This window comes from Strix aluco, chromosome 1 (assembly GCF_031877795.1).
Source record: "Strix aluco isolate bStrAlu1 chromosome 1, bStrAlu1.hap1, whole genome shotgun sequence".
Classification (NCBI taxonomy): domain Eukaryota; kingdom Metazoa; phylum Chordata; class Aves; order Strigiformes; family Strigidae; genus Strix; species Strix aluco.
In genome coordinates this window covers 51,557,391-51,575,024 of record NC_133931.1, presented here as the reverse complement: position 1 = coordinate 51,575,024, position 17,634 = coordinate 51,557,391, and the positions used below count along the sequence as shown (strand labels likewise).

General features: G+C 40.6%; 1 protein-coding gene across 2 annotated transcripts in view; it reads right to left on the bottom strand.

Moving 5' to 3' along the window:
- NPC1 (NPC intracellular cholesterol transporter 1) overlaps positions 1–17,634 on the bottom strand; it is a 28,934-nt gene that overhangs the window by 759 nt on the left and 10,541 nt on the right. For both annotated transcript variants that reach the window (XM_074820720.1, XM_074820728.1), the window contains 20 exons: positions 17,440–17,607; positions 16,549–16,798; positions 14,555–14,631; positions 13,524–13,894; positions 12,935–13,161; positions 12,301–12,401; positions 11,230–11,332; positions 10,088–10,277; positions 9,498–9,680; positions 8,664–8,778; positions 7,736–7,863; positions 7,506–7,646; positions 6,848–6,937; positions 6,545–6,735; positions 5,670–5,785; positions 4,958–5,087; positions 4,368–4,568; positions 3,245–3,476; positions 2,076–2,189; positions 418–580 (listed from right to left, as the gene is read on the bottom strand). In XM_074820720.1, coding sequence (XP_074676821.1) covers positions 418–580; positions 2,076–2,189; positions 3,245–3,476; positions 4,368–4,568; positions 4,958–5,087; positions 5,670–5,785; positions 6,545–6,735; positions 6,848–6,937; positions 7,506–7,646; positions 7,736–7,863; positions 8,664–8,778; positions 9,498–9,680; positions 10,088–10,277; positions 11,230–11,332; positions 12,301–12,401; positions 12,935–13,161; positions 13,524–13,894; positions 14,555–14,631; positions 16,549–16,798; positions 17,440–17,607 — 3,291 coding nt within the window. The remainder of the gene's footprint in view (positions 1–417; positions 581–2,075; positions 2,190–3,244; positions 3,477–4,367; positions 4,569–4,957; positions 5,088–5,669; positions 5,786–6,544; positions 6,736–6,847; positions 6,938–7,505; positions 7,647–7,735; positions 7,864–8,663; positions 8,779–9,497; positions 9,681–10,087; positions 10,278–11,229; positions 11,333–12,300; positions 12,402–12,934; positions 13,162–13,523; positions 13,895–14,554; positions 14,632–16,548; positions 16,799–17,439; positions 17,608–17,634) is intronic.

Sequence of the window (17,634 nt, the reverse complement as noted above, 5' to 3'; positions counted from 1 at the left end):
AGCAAGGGCAGCAGGTGAGTCCCCATCAGTCTTAACCCCCTCAGTAAAGCTCAGTTAAAGTCTGCTTTTAAGAACTACACCATAGGCATGAATTGCCAAAAAATCAAGAGGACAGTGTTTGGATCATCCTTAATGCAAAGCGAGATCCCTTCTGCAAATGCAGGAAGTGTCCCACAGCAGGTTTGTTGCTTCCACCCACCATCCTGCCCCCAAGGCTGAGACATGAATCATAGAGCCTGTGCTGCCATCAGTCAACCCTTGCTTTCCAACAGAGTGGCTACTTGAATGACAGAGAGGGCACGTTCAAGTAGTACTGTTTATCCTTGCAATCCTTCCCATTTAATGGAGAGAAAGTGTCCACAGGTAGCCAGCTAGTTTTGTTAGAAGTGTGTTTTAGAGCAGACTGTCCCATCTTACCTACGTAACTAAGCAAAACTGGAAGAAATATTAGTCCATGTGTTGCTCCCAGGAGAACCATAGCTAGATACATCCTGAAGTAGAATATCTTGAAGATTTGAGATTTAGAAAAAGCCAACACTACAATTCCTCCAAATTTGGTCAGTGTGATACCACTGAAAACCTGTCAATAAAAAAAGTGGTTAAGTGATAAGTAGGGCTTTATGTAATCCATTTGCTAAAATTCTTATATAATCTGAGGCTCCTATATGCACTATATCTCCTTCCCTGTCAGTCCTTAGACTACTCAGGAGAAGAGTTCAACTTCTTGGTCCCACTAGAACCTGACACTGCAGGCCAGGCTCAGTATGATTAAAAATCCACTCTAATCTGTACAGCCACCTAGTTTTAGTTTAATTTTTACTTCAGGCAGATACAGATGAAAACCATTACTTGAAGTAACTGAGATTCCAGTGAAGTTCCTTACCTGTGTCCAGTACATATATCACCAGAACAGTCTATTCCAACCCCAGCCAGGTCACTTTAAGTGACATGACAGCACTGCCTAAATACTGAGCCCTGCCTGCATTCCCAGAGCTCCACTTGCATCCCATATTCTGAATCACCTTTCCTAGTCACCTCGGAGTATTTGGAAGGAAGCAGCACTTAAATTTTAATGGGACAATTCAAGGTCAATCCAAACTACTAGTTCAGCTAAACCTTTTAGATCTGCTCTCCATTATTAGGTAGTAGTAGTAACATCAGAATAAAAATCAGAGTCTTGATCACCCCTATTACTAACAGAAGCCTAGGTTGACCTTTAAAAGTTTTAATCAAGTATTCCAAAGAGAAAAGGCAAGGCCATCCTTATGACTTAAGGATATTACAGAATGACAGAATCATCTAGGTTGGAAAGGACCTTGAAGATCATCCAGTCCAACCATTGACCTAACACTGACCATTCTCAACTACACCATATCCCTAAGCACTATGTCAACACAACTCTGAAACACCTCCAGGGATGGGGACTCCACCACCTCCCTGGGCAGCCCATTCCAACGCCTAACAACCCGTTCTGTAAAATGCTTCCTAATATCCAGTCTAAACCTTCCCTGGTGCAACTTGAGGCCATTCCCTCTTGTCCTATCGCTTATTACTTGGTTAAAGAGACTCATCCCCAGCTCTCTGCAACCTCCTTTCAGGTAGTTGTAGAGGGCGATGAGGTCTCCCCTCAGCCTCCTCTTCTCCAGACTAAACAACCCCAGTTCCCTCAGCCGCTCCTCATACGACATGTGCTCCAAACCTTTCACCAGCTTCGTTGCCCTTCTCTGGACACGCTCGAGTAATTCAGTGTCCTTTTTGTAGTGAGGGGCCCAAAGCTGAACACAGTAATCGAGGTGCGGCCTCACCAGTGCTGAGTACAGGGGCAAGATCACTTCCCTGTCCCTGCTGGCCATGCTGTTTCTGATACAAGCCAGGATACCATTGGCCTTCTTGGCCACCTGGGCACACTGCTGGCTCATGTTCAGCCGGCTGTCAATCAACACCCCCAGGTCCCTCTCTGACTGGCAGCTCTCCAGCCACTCCTCCCCAAGCCTGTAGCACTGCTATTAGCATAGTCTGTACAGTTGTAACTTGGCTACTCATTGCACCCCCTGACCCCCCCAGTATATACTTACTGAACTGCCCATGTGAGACAGAGCTTCTTCTGCACGCTCTACTCTACTGCCCTTAGTACTAACAGTGAATGCTCTTGTCACGTGACTGCAGAATTCCACAGCAATACCACAACTCTAGCAAGCAGAAAGAAACACATTAAAACATCATTTAGATGAGCACTTTGATGGTAAGGTCTCTACTCAGAACTCTAGACAGGCTAGAGAGGTTCTAGCAGGTTAAAGTGTTATTGGAAGTTACAAGCTCGGTGTTACTTGCTTTCTAGGGGCTGTTGCTGGTACCGTATGGCATTTTAGCACTAGTCATTACTAATGGACAATGAATCTGATTAAACAGGAATCAGAACACGAGATGGTTTTGGAGGACACAAGTTTCTTGTTGAAGATAGCTGGCTTCCATACAGTGCATGCTGAACACTAAGTCAAGTTTACAGCTATTAGCTGCAATAACATTGCTTTAGAATAACACCGAATATACATCCTGATTTGATACCATAAGAGTTCAGCTGATTAGGCATTCACAACACTTGACTGAACAGCTGGCAAGTCTTAGACTTATCTAGCAGGTAGGCTTGCACGAACATATGCTTAGTTGTAACACGGGGCAACAGTTTACTCTCCTAACTTTCTCTAGAGACTTGTGGCAGATCTGAGAACAAGCCAGAGCTCTAGCACTCAGCTATTAATAACTAACTTCTGGAGTGCTTCACCAAGGCACTTTCTGCCCAGGTGTTTCACCCATTTACAGGGGAACAATACTGGTGCTGGCACATCACTGACCTCCTCTGCAGAACATAAATAGAGCAGAAGCCTTAACAGTAACCTATGTATCCTTACCAGAGGCATGAACAACCTCTGTTGATGTGAAACAGCACCTAGCCTACACTGGAGCAAAACAACTGTTGATGCACAACAGAAGAGACTACTGCCAGATGCAGTACAGCTTACAGTTAAATTGCTGTATCTCATCAGTACAGAGACTAGTCGGAATAAACCCGTTTTCTACACGCTGCCTAGATGTATTAAGACAGTTCCACTACTGTTCAACTGCCTGGCAAAGTTTAGTAGAAAGTACTACTCATGAATACATAATCATAATACTTGTCATGAATACATAAGACACAGAACTATTCAGGACTTGGAAAGAGCAGAGGGATGACTTGTTAACTTACCATGACAAGATTTACTAATGAAACCGCATTCAAGCTGATGCCCCAGAGCCACATCACTCCAAACATGTTGATGATTATCATAGCAATAGTTATTGAAACTAGAACAGCAGCCCATACTTCAAAACCAAGCAGCACAGTTGTCACCAAAAATATCGATCCCAAGGAGATGCAGAGGTTAAATATAGCATCATGCACAATTGTCAGGTATTGTTCATAGAAGACATAAAACACACTGTGGAAAGAAGAGAAGTTTAGTTAGCCATCTTCCTTGTTGCATGCTAATATTAGATTAGCTTCTGTGCTGAGGATAAAGTAGTTCCCTCCTTGTAGGGGTCACCAGCAGGAACTGGCTTCCTAGCATCAGTGGAACGACTCCTGTAGAACACTGGCTGTTAGATGACAACTCCTCACTAACACTTCAAATAAAGGTTGTATCTGGAAGTCAGGGTAGTTCCCACACTTCAATATAAGCAGCTACAGTACTTCCCAGAAGACTGCAGGAACTACTGCACAGGATCTGCACTGATTCATTATTTGATCCCTGAGGTCTGTTCCAACCTGGTATTCTGTGATTATGCAGGGAGACCATAAGGATGAATAGGATTCTCTGCTTCAAAGAGATGAGTATTTCAGCTGTACAGATACCAATTCTGACTCAATTTCATTGTGGTACTCTGTGTAAGAGTCTTTAGTCTTAATCATGTAAGCATTAGATAAGCAGTACTTGACATTACTGCTGCCCTTGCTTTAGGTTTAAATAACTTAAGTTTGAAGTCAGTACATTCTCATTACAGCTTGCAACAACCCAGGTCAACATATCTGCTTAAGTTAAAATATTAAATCCTACTATGAAAGCTAGGAAGTGCCCAAGCTGAAGCCAGGGCTACCTCTGTTGTGAAGGACAGGTTTCATGATTTTAGTTAGTTATCAACCACAGTAAAGAGAAGTTAGTGCTGTGGACACAAGTTGTAATTCTGTGGCTTTACTAGACATTCCAGAGTCTCTGTAGTACCTTCTGTTAGACAAAACCCAAGACTCAAGTCTAAGGTGTTATTAGCCAGTAGCTTTTCTTAGTTGCTCAAGTTGAGTATCTGTCACTAAGGCAAGAAAGATCTAAGCATACCTGTAAGGAAACACCCGGTAGTTCTTCTCCTTGATGCCCATGGTTTCAGTAATGTTATCTGCTATAACCCGAGCTTTCTTCATAGCATCAATAAAATCAGATGATGTTTTCAGTACAGTATGGTAAGTCATAAAATAAGTAGCTCCCACATCAGATTTGTTGTTAATGAAGTTGACAGCAGAGTTATATGCAGCATGTCCTCTATATAAACATAGTAACATTTTAGATGTCAATGTCAGTAAGCACCATTCAAATGTACCAGCTTTTATAACTCATAATCTTGTTTCGAAGTTTCCAAAACAGATAAAGGCTTCAGAGCACAATACATTTCAAGATTGCACAGGATATCCTAGAACAGACTGACTACAGAAGTTGTTTGTACAGGGGAAAGCTGCTGTTCCATTTAGTTGATGATGCATTTGTTCTCCCAGTTTTGTTTCAGAAAATGCTACAGAACAGGTGAGATGTCAATGTTTGTATGACTTTTAAAAGGGCATTAGATATGCAACCTTGCAGACAGAAGTGACACTTCCAGAGTAAGTATCTCTGACATAGTGGTCTAAGCAAGATACATAGAATATGGCTCTTACCCTTTCCCACATTTAGGATTAGGGTTGTCAGATAGGAACATTGGCAAAAATGTCATGAAGTCTTTGCCCTGTGGTCTCTGCTTGCCTTCTTGAGTCAGTGGTCGACAACGAGTGCAGGATGGATCAGTGACTAAGAAATACAGCAAGAAGGTGAGTTACAGGCTCAAGAATTCTTTGTCCTAACACTAGCAACTTCTGACTTGCAGTACTACAGGATACAATTTCATAAAAAGCATTTTCACCAATTAAGTAACAGATCAGCACTGAAATTTTGTATAAAATTTGTAGTCCTTCAGTTATTGCTACTAAGGCAAGGGCTACCAGAGAACTCAGTTACTTGTGCACTATCTACATTAGATCAAACTGAAGGACCTGAACTATCAGGATTATACCAAACTGGAGGACCCAAACAAAAACAGAGCGCTAAGTTTGTGTGCTCTAATGAAACTAGCAGAAGGATCAAAATTTTTATGACAAGTTATTTTTGGAATAGTTATTACATTGGCTGTCTAGGTAGGCTATCTTCAACCTGCAGCATTCCAGCAGAATGTTTAAATTCCCTCAAACAGCAGCTCAAACAAATTAGAGGGCAACTCAAGAGGCATCTGCTCACAGCAAGAAAGCTATTCACCTGATTCAGAGCATGATGAAATGTTTTGGCTGTGAAACTTAAACTAAGCTAATTCCCTAGCAACAAGATAGATGCTAATACCTGAAGCATTGCAGAACTGTCCAGTGGTATTGTAGACTCTGCAACAGGATGACTGTGGCTTCACCCAGTCAAAGTAGTCATCAATCCAGGATGATGGGGCATAGCCTATCCTTGTGCTAGTAAAATAATGTAACATATTCATCATCAGTAATTTTATGTTTCATTCCAGAACACATCCCTTGATCTCTCCAGCACTGACTTACACCACATCAACTCATTCTGGTCCAAGCTACTCAGCTCTCCATGTAGTACCCTGCTCTAAGAGCCAGTCTCGCTTGTAACGCTGCACCTAGCAAACAGCAGGAGCTTCTTCCCTGCATTCAAGTTCCACTACCAAGCTCAGCTTTTCATTCCCCTATCTGTTCTATGCCCCACCCTATCCCAGATATCATTGCCTCTGTTTTCAAGCAAGGCTCCTCCTTCAGTTAGGCTGAAGTAAAACCACCAAAATACAGTTGGAATCAGGAAGAGACTTTCTTCAGTTGTTAGCTACTGGACTCCAGCTATAACTCCTGCTTAGCCTTGCTAGGCTAGTTTATCCACCAAGTTTAGAAGCTGAGCATGCAAGTCTTTTTGCAGGAGAGCTTATCCATACTGAGAGATTTTCTTCCTACCGTTTCCAGGTTCCCTGAAGGATCCCTTTTCCAAACCCAAGCACATCAGTATTATCCCACCAGTCCAGACAGGTTTCATCCTCATTCTACGAGATTGCCACAGCTTCTTCCCTTCCTCCCCTCTCCCAAAACCACAGTATAAAGTACAATAGAGCGTCAGTTGTACAATCAACAGCTGAGCAGGAAATAAGTTAAAAAGGACACACTGGTCAGCTACATCTCTTCCATGTGACTATTCAGAGAAAAGCATGAAAAACTTACTAGCTACCAATTTCTGCAGCATTGAAGACTTGCTGAACAAGTGAATCATTATTACATCCCATTCCACCACACACCATGTTCTGCCCTTCCAAAGAGGTGTAGTTGTGCCCCTCTTCTAGGACAAAGTAGACAGGAGGACCTGCATGCAGGTACTTGCTGAGCTGGCTGAAGTAATCCATTACATAGGAGTCCTTAAAGGGAAAGTTTTGAGTTACTATTACATCATGTTGAGGTAAGCACAACAAGACACCAGTTTCAATTCAGCCACAAATTGCTGAAGAGTGATACAATCTTAAGACTTACATCTGGCATCGAGAGAACCTGATCCAGTCCAATCTCTACATTGTGTATAACTGCTGTACTGAACGACAGAATACCCACAAACACTGCTATCTGCAAAAAAGAAAATTCATGGAAGCGAGAACTAAACAGAAACAACAAGCAATAGAATTTAATAGGGGCCATGCAAAGAGGCTTTATTTTAAGTATGCTACCCAGGCTTACTACAAGAGTGGCAGTAAAACCCAGCTACTCAGAGTTCCCTTTGGAGTCATAAGGCAAAATTTATACTTAGAAGGCAGCTGTGAAAGACAAGCCAAACACCTTCTGTAAATAAGCACAGTAACCTCAAACTGAATCATGGATTCAGCAACAACACTCCAGATTAATGCAGCATAGGAGCAACACGTGCCGATTTTTGACATATGCCCAGAATGATTTGATTGACAGTAATGCAACTCTTAAATCTGGCCTTTGGACAATCCAAGGTCAAGCCTCTATTTACTAGAAATACTCCTGCAGTTACAAAAGCTTATTCCAGTATTAATGCTGAAAGCAAAAATACTAGAAGCTTCATTTGTTTCATTGTGTTGAAGATTCTTCTTCAGTATTCAGATTTTCAGGCTCACTGCACTTTTGATGGAGTTTAGATGACTGTGTACTTTAAACAGAGCATACATACTACTATTGGTCTCATCCAATCCTTAAGCAGATACGGAGAATACAGATTTTTGAAGAACAGAAATAAGATGCTCTCAGAACGCTGGACTCCACTCATTTCTTCATTGCTTTTGATGCAACACAGAATATCCAGTCTATTCCTCTGCAAATGGATGAAATGTCAGATTTAGCGTGGTTCTGCAGAACATGCCATCCTTACTACACTGCAGTTACAGGTACATTTATACTCACCTCTTGACGCTTAATATCCAAGCCCAGGAGACTTACAAAGCAAGTGACTTGAAGAATAAAGTCTATGAGCACAGCCATTCCAGCAAAAAGGGAGAATGTGCGAACCGCTGGCATCGTAGACAGTGTCCCTGAAGGAAGTGACCCAGTTTGTTAGGCAAGCTCCCTTCTTAGAAACGTATGAGCATTTTCTAGACAGGTATCCAATTTAAGTGCTAGCCTTACAGCAGGACAAAAGAGCCCTTCTTTTCAGAGTAAAGAAAACAGCTGATATAAGCCTGGCTACAACTGCTGCCTTTGACCTGTTTGACAGCATTAAGGCTGTGCAAAGAAGTGACTAGCTTTAAGACATTTCTCCATTCCAAAGTTACAAGTCTTGTGCAGGCTGCGTAGGAGGGTAGCTAAGGAGTGCTGTCAAGCAGGATCTTGCTTCAATAGTAAGCCACTCAAGGCAAGTTGAACCAATAGCAAGTTCATTATGAAAGAAGGCCAATTTATACTTGAGGGGTAACAACATAAGATATGCCTTAACACATACTGCGAGAGTAAACCTCAAACATAATCTGTCATAGGGGCGTTTTTCTAAGCAGTCGCAAGATGACTGAATGCAATACAGGAGTTTGTACACCCTGATATTTGATATATTACTAAGGTCAAGTTTAGACTTGTCAGTCACTACAAATCAGTAAAAAGCTCCGCCCTTCCAAGCTGAAGATCTTGACAGATCCAAAATTAGATCTTTTTAACTGTGCCAGTCTCTTAAAGTACTACAATGCCTATCCCCACAGAGGTGGGTGATTATAGCAGTGAACAACTAAGCTAGACTTCCTCTACAAATTCTTGCTTTGTTTTTATATTTTAGTTTTGCATTTATTCTTGCAACATGCAGGTATGATAAGGCCCTTATCTTCAAATATTAAAGAAATCTTACCAAGAAAGAATGCCACAGTCTCCGAAAAAGATGAGAGAAACATACTGGGTGCTACATCTCCCAAGACTCTGCCAATCTGTTTATCCAGAGTTTCACCCTGAAGGCGCTCATCTCTCTAAGGCAGTAATTTATTATAATTAGGAATCATGCAATTTAGAAAGCAATTTCATATGGTTTAAAACCTCCTGCAAACTTTCAAACATCCAAAACAATAAAATGTAGTTTTCACTGCATTCACTAACATGAGTTAAAATAAAAGCAGAGATTCTTAACACAAAAGCAGCATGAACATCCCCTGTTGCCTTGCTTCCAACTTACAATACTAAGTTCAGAACATCAGTCAAAACTACACACTTGCCAAAGGCAGTGCCAGTTGCACTGAGTTATTGAGTCTGTCAAATTAGAAAGCCTATTACCCACTAAGACTTAGTGCCAGAAGTCCCTGGTCTGAAGCATGTCGTTTAGTCCATGATTACTGCTCACAATATGCTAAAATTACAAGTGATCAAAAGTAGTCAAGTCTACAACTACCAGAGAAGGACGTTAATATTATTATTCATTTCTACATCATTAGTATGTGGAGCAGAAACCATGTTAAATGTGCTTGATATCAACCAGCAGTAAGAAAAAGCAGGAGATTTAAATCTTTTTTTTTTGTGGAGGTTGAATGTACATATAATCTTGGCTCTCTTCAAAACCACTAGATATGCTGTCAGAGTCCAGAGTTGCCCAGACTGGGCTGAGTAATGGAATGCAGAAAACTTTCTGTTCCAAGTTAACAGTCTTCAAATACGACAGGCACATTTAGAAGAGTCTGTATGAAACAATACATACCTGAAGTGTCTGAACTATAATGAAAATGTTGTCCACCCCAATAGCCAGCACCAAGAAGGGAATTACTTCTATCACAATCAGTGTCAGTGGGATTCCAAAGTAGCTGAAGATGCCTACAGAACAAGCCACTGAGCTCAGTACAATCAGGATGCCTGCAATGCCCAGGGAGATCTTTGAATCCACCTGAAAAAGTTGTAATGACTCTCAACCAAACCATCATCACCACACAGGACAGATGATAGCAAAGGTAAAAGCCATATTCTTACATTTAGTGTAGTTAGTAGAAAGCTTACTGTTTTGGTTCTTTTGAAGATCCAGATATTTAAAAAGAACCTTGAAGCTACAAGCCTTAAAGCTGAAGTTAATTGCACATCTACAGTTAAAATACTTAGCTGAGGATATGAAGTACCCATGACTTATCAAGACAAGAAGGACAATGCTACCCCTAGCTCCTGCCCCAGGAGGACTCAGTGCTTTAAGACAGGACTGAATACAAGCATTCTGCAAATATTTAAGTCACCTAAAGCTAAGAAAAACTAGTCAGCAAGCTGTAGCTTCAGTGTTTATAGCAATGAGAACTATACACGTACCAGCAGTCTTCTACAGCTCTGGATATGTCCCAAAGCTACAGAGATGTACACAAACATTACAATATAGCTTATCAACACAGTGCTGATATCACTGTTGCTTTCGCGATTGATTTCATCTTCAATACTCCGTTCAGCAGAAAACGATACAGTTAAGTTGGGATTATCATAGTTCTTCAAAAAGTTAATAAACCTAAAAAATAAACCCCAATCAGTAACACTTTAAAAGATAAAACATCTTGTATTAGAAATACTCGGAAGTCAGTTGAAAGCAAATTTAAATTATCTGTGTGGTACAGAGTACGTTGTGGCCAAATAGTACTTTGATAGACTTTTTTTTTTTTTGAGAGGCATGCTGGCTACACATCCCTAGAACTCTACTCCAAGCACTAGAAATACACTATGCTGAAATACTTTCCATGTTCTCTCCAGAGCTTGAGGACAACCAGATACACTTTGAAATAGTTTATGCAAGGTAAGTGCAGTTTTCCTCAAAGCTAAGACCTAGAAGTACATACATGAAATATGACCACAGCTTGCTTACAGTACCTGAACAACTTATTAGCCCTCATTTCAGTTCCCCTAACTGAAGAGAGGTGCTTATGACACAGGTAGACACTAGTTGTACTTAGTCTGAGACTTTCTACTACAGTACTTTTTACCTGAACTGTTAGCCCGAGCAGTTGGCCCGTGTAAGCCAACATCAGCTCTTCAAGACAGTGAAAGGGATGGAAGCTTTAGATCCTCATCTGGAAGATGTTTATAAACATTACAGTTTAAGTATTACAGGATAATGCTGGACTTTTCCGATGATGATTAACAGTCCAGCAGATTGAAGAGTCTACTTGGGTAATTCTACCAAAGTAAAACATATCAAATCCTTTCTAAAGTTAGTTATTAGCAAGTACTACTAGACTAGATGGTCACTAACAAGACTAGAACCTATCTTTCCAAAGCAAATGAAGTACACCAGATATGAGTCTTATGACCAGTATAGTCTGTCCTTCACCAGTTTTGCTGCCTCTCAAAACATCCCCATAGTTATACTGAGAAACTGTCAGTACAGTACAGGTGTTTTTCATGTATCTACATTTAAAGCTGCTCTAAGTAACATATGCATTTCAGAATATAGGAAGCCTACTTACTCTTTTTCCCATGCCAAGGCTTTCATTAGCTTTCTTGAGTCATTGTAGTAGTTGTTGACAGGAAAAGTAATAACAAGAGCTGTAGCATTACTATAGTTATCATCTATGAAGTAGAAAAAAAAATGTCAGGCATGATGAAATGGAGCTTACATTTCAGTACAGGCAGGTACAATTAAGTTTAAAGTGAGTATTGTCCAAAACAATCCCATCCCTACAACCCCGTTAAATGCAATCTGTTTAACAACACTGAGTTCTCAAACACACTATTGAAATCAGAAGAGAAACTGATAAGCACTCCAGATTGTATTCAAAAGTGATTATTCATTATTTACCATGTTCATGGCACTCCAACATTAAGCTATTACATGGTTAGACAAGGGGCTACTATAGAACCAGAGTTTACAGCTTTCCATCTAATGAGCAACAGGATGTGGTTTCCTAAATGCCGTGCCTCTTGCATACTTAGATTTTATTCAAAGCAAGTACAAAACCCCTACAGTTTAATCAAGAAGGGCTTGCCTTCAAAGGCTATTTTAGCACATTTGTGTTTGATGTATCTACCAAGTTACGTTTAACTGGATAAACTGCTTGAACAAAATTCTGGCTTCAGAATAATTACGGAAAGATTTCCTTTGTGAACACCTTAGTCTACTCTTCACTGCTTTGTCACACCAGCAACAAAAATTTATTCTAACTCAAAAGGAAAATACATGCACATCCCAGCACGTCAACTTGAGATACTTCATGTCTTTATCTAGTCTCCAGAAATTAGAGATCCTTTAGCAGGCCCAAAGCAGACTGTCCATTTGCATACATGTCAACAGGACAAGTATGTTCCAGTAATAGGCTGCTTGCGTTTTGCACTTCCAGAGTAGTTTGCCTTCAATCTCAGCATGGATCTACTGAAGAGTTTTTTAACATATTGTTACTTACTGAAAGTTTAACAAAACTCTAGTTTCTCTGGAGTGCATTTAAACATCTGTGTTAAGTGAGAATGCACCTTTAGAGCTGAAGACAGCACACAAGTACGTACTCTCAAGACCTAAACTGCAATGCTGTTTTGCCACCTACCATCATATCCTCCCAACACCAGCCATGGAAATACAGGTCCACCAAATGTTCCTAAGCAGGGATCGTGAAGCAAGCTTGTGTCATTCAGTGATGCTGGAGCCCTAAAGAGATCACCAACAATAATTGTTAGCTTCTGCTCGACACCCGAGGCACAGCACCACAGAACAAAAAAAGTTTAAAGCAATTGTGTTATAACTATCAAGAGAAATGAGGTAAGACTGCTAGTGATACATTGCCCTGTGCTATGTTCGCTTTGAAATTAAATACAGTTTTAAAGGTGTCTTCCTTATAGCTTCTAAGACAAGGAGTAGCTGCTATCCAACTGAACTATATAAACTGAAGCGAAAGCTTAGAAACTGTCTTCTGTGACAAAACTCTAATTCTCCAGAGCCAATGCCTGCACCAAACGAAGCTTAACTGGAAACCTGATTAAAACGTAACTCCTGCTGAAGCACTAAGACAAAGAAACACAAGCAACCTACACTAATCTGCAGTTCCACATAGTATTGCAAGTTTACAAAGGGGTAAGAAAAGGTTCAAGGGGGGTAATGAGAACTAGCTAGTTTTGTTTGCCAGAAAGACAAAGACCTAGTTGGCCTACAGTTTGAAAAAAACATGTAATTGTACTACTTACCGAACACAGTATAAGAAGTGAGTGTGGTAGTCAGCATAGACAAAGAACTCATCCCCAACAGTGTGATCTAGAACAGAGTGACTGTTCTGAAAGTAGTTGAGTACACTCAGTATAGTGCAGTTATTGTTGTAGGGAGCAAGAGGAGCCAGGCAAATGTCTTTCAGCGTTACAGTCTCATTGTCAAAAGAAGCAGTTATGTTGACAATAGCATCCTGCAAATCCAGTACCTTGAAAAAAGACAAACTAAACTGTAGTTTAAGAGCAGCACAAGAAAGCATCTTCCTTGCAAGACAGGACTTAAGGCCATGCTATAGTCCTGTAAGTTTCCAGAGACGGTGGCAACAGAAGTACATTACTAAACCTATTATTTCCACGTTCACACTAAGAATGCTTACTGGGACTTAGCTTGCAAGTCTACCTCTAACAGAAAGATTTTCAGCAAAAAGCTTTTACAGCAAGACTAGGATTTTTAATATGAATATTTAGTGATTGTTTTGATGGACACATGGCATTACAGATGGAAGCCAGCTCCGTAAGGTTATACCCATTAGGTATGTTTCGGTCTTTGCTCTTGGAAAGTCTCAATTACCTGATGGAGAATTTCTTTGGTAAGTGGAGGGCCAAAAGGTACATCTGCTCCTGATGGGTAAGGCGAATAGGTGTCTGGATGGCTGTTTGGTGCTTGAATAATAAGTTGTTCAGTACGAAAGAAAGGCCCAAAGTGTGCATCGAAGTACTCCTTCTCCTTGCGAGCTTGGCTGCTTGGGGCTGACCAGAGATCTACAGGGTTTGTAGTTGCTTTAATATATACAAAGCCTGAGCAGCACATTGCTATGAAGACCACAGAGAAGAGGATAACAGGACGTGGATTTCTGACACAGAAAGCCCCCCATGATGTGAATGTCATCCTTAGGCCATTCTCAAATCTTTCACCAAGCCTTTCACCACAGCTGATTTTCCCTGTAAGAGCAAGAAGTGAACAGTAAATGTTCAAGAAGTCAGTTAAGCAGAATCTTCTTGAAATCCACTAGGAAGATGAAATTTTATTCTAGCTCTGTTTGTACTAAGCACCAGAAGCTACATCTATGCTGATGTCAGACCCAGGGACCAATCCTTGACTGAGGTCAAGGGGGCAGAAACCAGGTTGTGCCTAACACTGCCCCTTCTAATGTAAGATTGTCTTTGACATTAGTAGTCACAGCAAATAAAGGCAGGAGACAGCTAAAAGATACATAAGCATTAAAATGAGCTACCTCAGCTGCTACCCAAATTAAACTACAGTTCTATAACATGGCATGCTTTGAATGGATACATGGATGGGTCAGAACATGACCAAATTTATTTTAGTATCATGTTGCCCCCTCTGCCCCAGCTACAAAGCACTCCAAAACTTCCTATTAGCACAGCTAGATCTATACTCTGCAACCAGGGCTTTCAGCATCCAGCAAAACAGGGTTAAGTACTACTCTAAAAGAAGAGATATACTAGCCAAAAGACTGAAATAAAGCCCTGTAAGAACAGATTATATGGCCTAACAAAGCTAAAATTCCAGAACCTATCCACAGGAAGGGAACACACACTGAGTTTTTAATAGATCTATTGCTCTAATCTAAGACATACCATTGTCACGATGGGAATTCACAGAAAAGGCTATATTGCTGTCAATGGGTGTGTACTCTGAGACAAAGTGCCGCCTCCTGCAAGACAAAGAGCTACGTTACCATGCTCCCCCAAAAAGGTGTCTTTTGGGGTTTGTACAGTAAGAACAGAGTCCAATCCTAGTAATAAATTTGATATTTGACTCCTCTAGAATCTATAGGCACCACGTTCCCCCTACACTCATCAAACTCAAGAACAGTCATCTCCAGCTGTCCTTTGGAACAACTTGCAGACACGTCAGCTGTCTTGATAAACTTCTCTGGCTTGGATCAAGCACATGTTTTTTATGCTTATTTAGAAGATCAGTAGCATTAACATCACAGAGAATCTCTTCAAATTGATCAGTGATAACATTTGCAAGAAATCATTAGAATTATTTCACTTCATTAGTCAAACTGCTTAAGTTACACCTACTTAGCCTGAAGAAATGTGGAAGTGAGGAAAAAAAGTAAGGTACTTTCCTCCTTTCCTGAAGACAGGAAGGTTATAGCACAGAACACTTATAATAGATCTATATTGTTTATACTCATTCCTGATTACATCCTGCCCTGGGTAAGTTCAATAGCCTCCTCATGGTAATCTAATCAGTGCTCCAATTATGGCAGGAGGTTTCAGGCTACAAACCAGACATCTCAAACACCCTTACTATTTAATGTAGTTTACTAGGTATGTTGACCAGTAAGATAAGGCTGCTGAGCATGTCATAAATTTGTTGTACCCACTATCCTTTTCCACATAGACTTAATCGCTATACAGCAATTTCAGATTCTTAGTCATACTTGAACAATATTAAATTGCACTGAAAAGTACCACATATTTATGGATATTAGAAGCCTCAAGAAAACGCTATTAAGAAATATTAATAGGTTTCCAATGCTCTGGATCGCTAGCACATCCACATCAAAGCATTTATAGCTACATCTACTTGTGCACTTTATTAGCGAGTATCACATACCACAGAGAAGCTGGATTGCTGCCCCTTACTTTACAAAATGCTATAATTACTGGAAGCTCGGCTTTAGTTTAGTTTTTTTTCAGAACAGGAGAGTAAGGAAAAGTATTCACGGCTTAATTTGCAATACAGCAGTGATTGTTTCAAAGTATTAGTCTGCAGGAAAATGATGTTATGATCATATGTGGCTGTCAACACCAGATCTTGCTCTCCCCCAACGATCCTGAATGGAGTTCCTACAATCCCATTAAGTCAAACTTTCAGTGATTCTTTCCCCCTCAGCCACATCTCCTCAAGAAGTATGGCATGTTAAACCCTTTGTTGCACATGTAACAACAGCCAGAAGTAATGGAGGTTTTAATGAAACACTGCATGTGGCAAACAGGCCTCTCCATCACTGAAATTTTCCAGCTCATTCCAATTACAACTTAAGGAACAAGTGATTTGAGGAAAAGAACAGGATTGTGTTTTTACTTAGTCATATGGGTTCTCCAAGTTATTAGTTTATTAGTGTACTGACTCACTCTTAAGCATTATAAAACCCCAGCCTCCAGAGAAGTTTAACATTCAAGCATAAAGGCAGTTCGCTGCTCCTGGCAGGCAGTGCTCTGGTCTCTTAATGCATACCATCCAAGAACAGACACAGTTCTGAGACTTTACTCCTTACCACAAAGGCTTAAAGTCAATCAGATTAAGCAGATATATGCATTTCCCCAGACTTCTGCATACTCTCAAGTTCTTGCTTGTGAAAACTGGAGATTTGTGTATTTGATCCTGTAGCTAAGGATATTGAGAGAGATGTGCAGCAACTAAACTGATTTCTGCGCTCACTTTTTACTACACGGTTTTAGATGTTAGAACACTTCCTGTCTGTGGCACCTGCCACAGAACACGACTTTTGGCTGGGTGAAGAAGTAGAGGCATAAGTATTGTGTCCTGGGCAAAGGAAGTTTTCAGGAAAAAGGCAAGTGACCTTCAGAGCTGAGAATTTTGAATGCTTTACCTGTAACACCAGACTCCAAAAACGAGTACAAAAAATATAAGTAGAAATCCCATGTAGGAGATCCACATGATGACATACACAGCATCCAAACCAAACAAAAGCCAAGGAGCAGGCAATGGAGGGGGTTGAGGTTTTGGACCACACACAATTGAACAGTCCTGACAGCTGCATGGTCCTGTCGAATCATCCACAGACTCATTACAGCCTTTGGTAGCATTGTTCATAGGATTCATTCCATGGACAGGAACATCTGTGACAGATCACAAGTTGCAGAGCCAGTTTACTACCAGGTAGAAATTCAGATCTTCACAACACAAGCTTCCCAGTTAAATGAGTTAGCCCTTTATACGAAAGTCCCTAGCCTCTATATAAAGTAGCTTTTATTGGTCTTACAGCTGAAGAAGACACTGCCTCTTCCATAGCAGGTACCAACTCTTTACAGTTGTCTATTAATTAAATGACTGGTCATGTTTTAGAACACTTCAGTCTGTAAAACTAATAAGCACATACTTCTGTCATCCCAGCAATGATCTGTCATCCTCCTCATCTGTTCAGACTGTGAAAGGTGTAACAATTTCCTTACAAAGAAATCCTGAAGGATTAGGGTACTGCCCTAGTTTCCCAAGGAATACAAGCTATTCAGTTGCCTAAGCTCAGTCTATCCCTTAATGAGTTTGAGAGATCTATACAGCAAGAAGCTGCATACAAAGCAAGCACAAAGTATGACTTCCAAGCAGAAATCAAAAAAGATAATCAGTTTATCTTACATTTCTTTGAAAGTCTGACTGCAGACATTCATTGCTGGGCAGCTGTTTTAACAAATCAGTATACTAGCTATAGCACATAGCCTTTGACAGAAGCTTCAAAGACAAGAACTATTCAGTTTCTTACCTGAAAAGATAGGAGTAATGCTGAAAGGAGTTTGTCCATTGTCTTTACTAAACATGTACTCAATCCAGTTGGTTGCATTGCAGTCCTTGACATCCTTCCCACACAGCAGCCCCAGGGCTTTAACATTACTTGATGGAGCCTCCACATCTTTGCAGGCATTGTACATTGCTAGGAAGAGTGCATGAAGACAAAAAA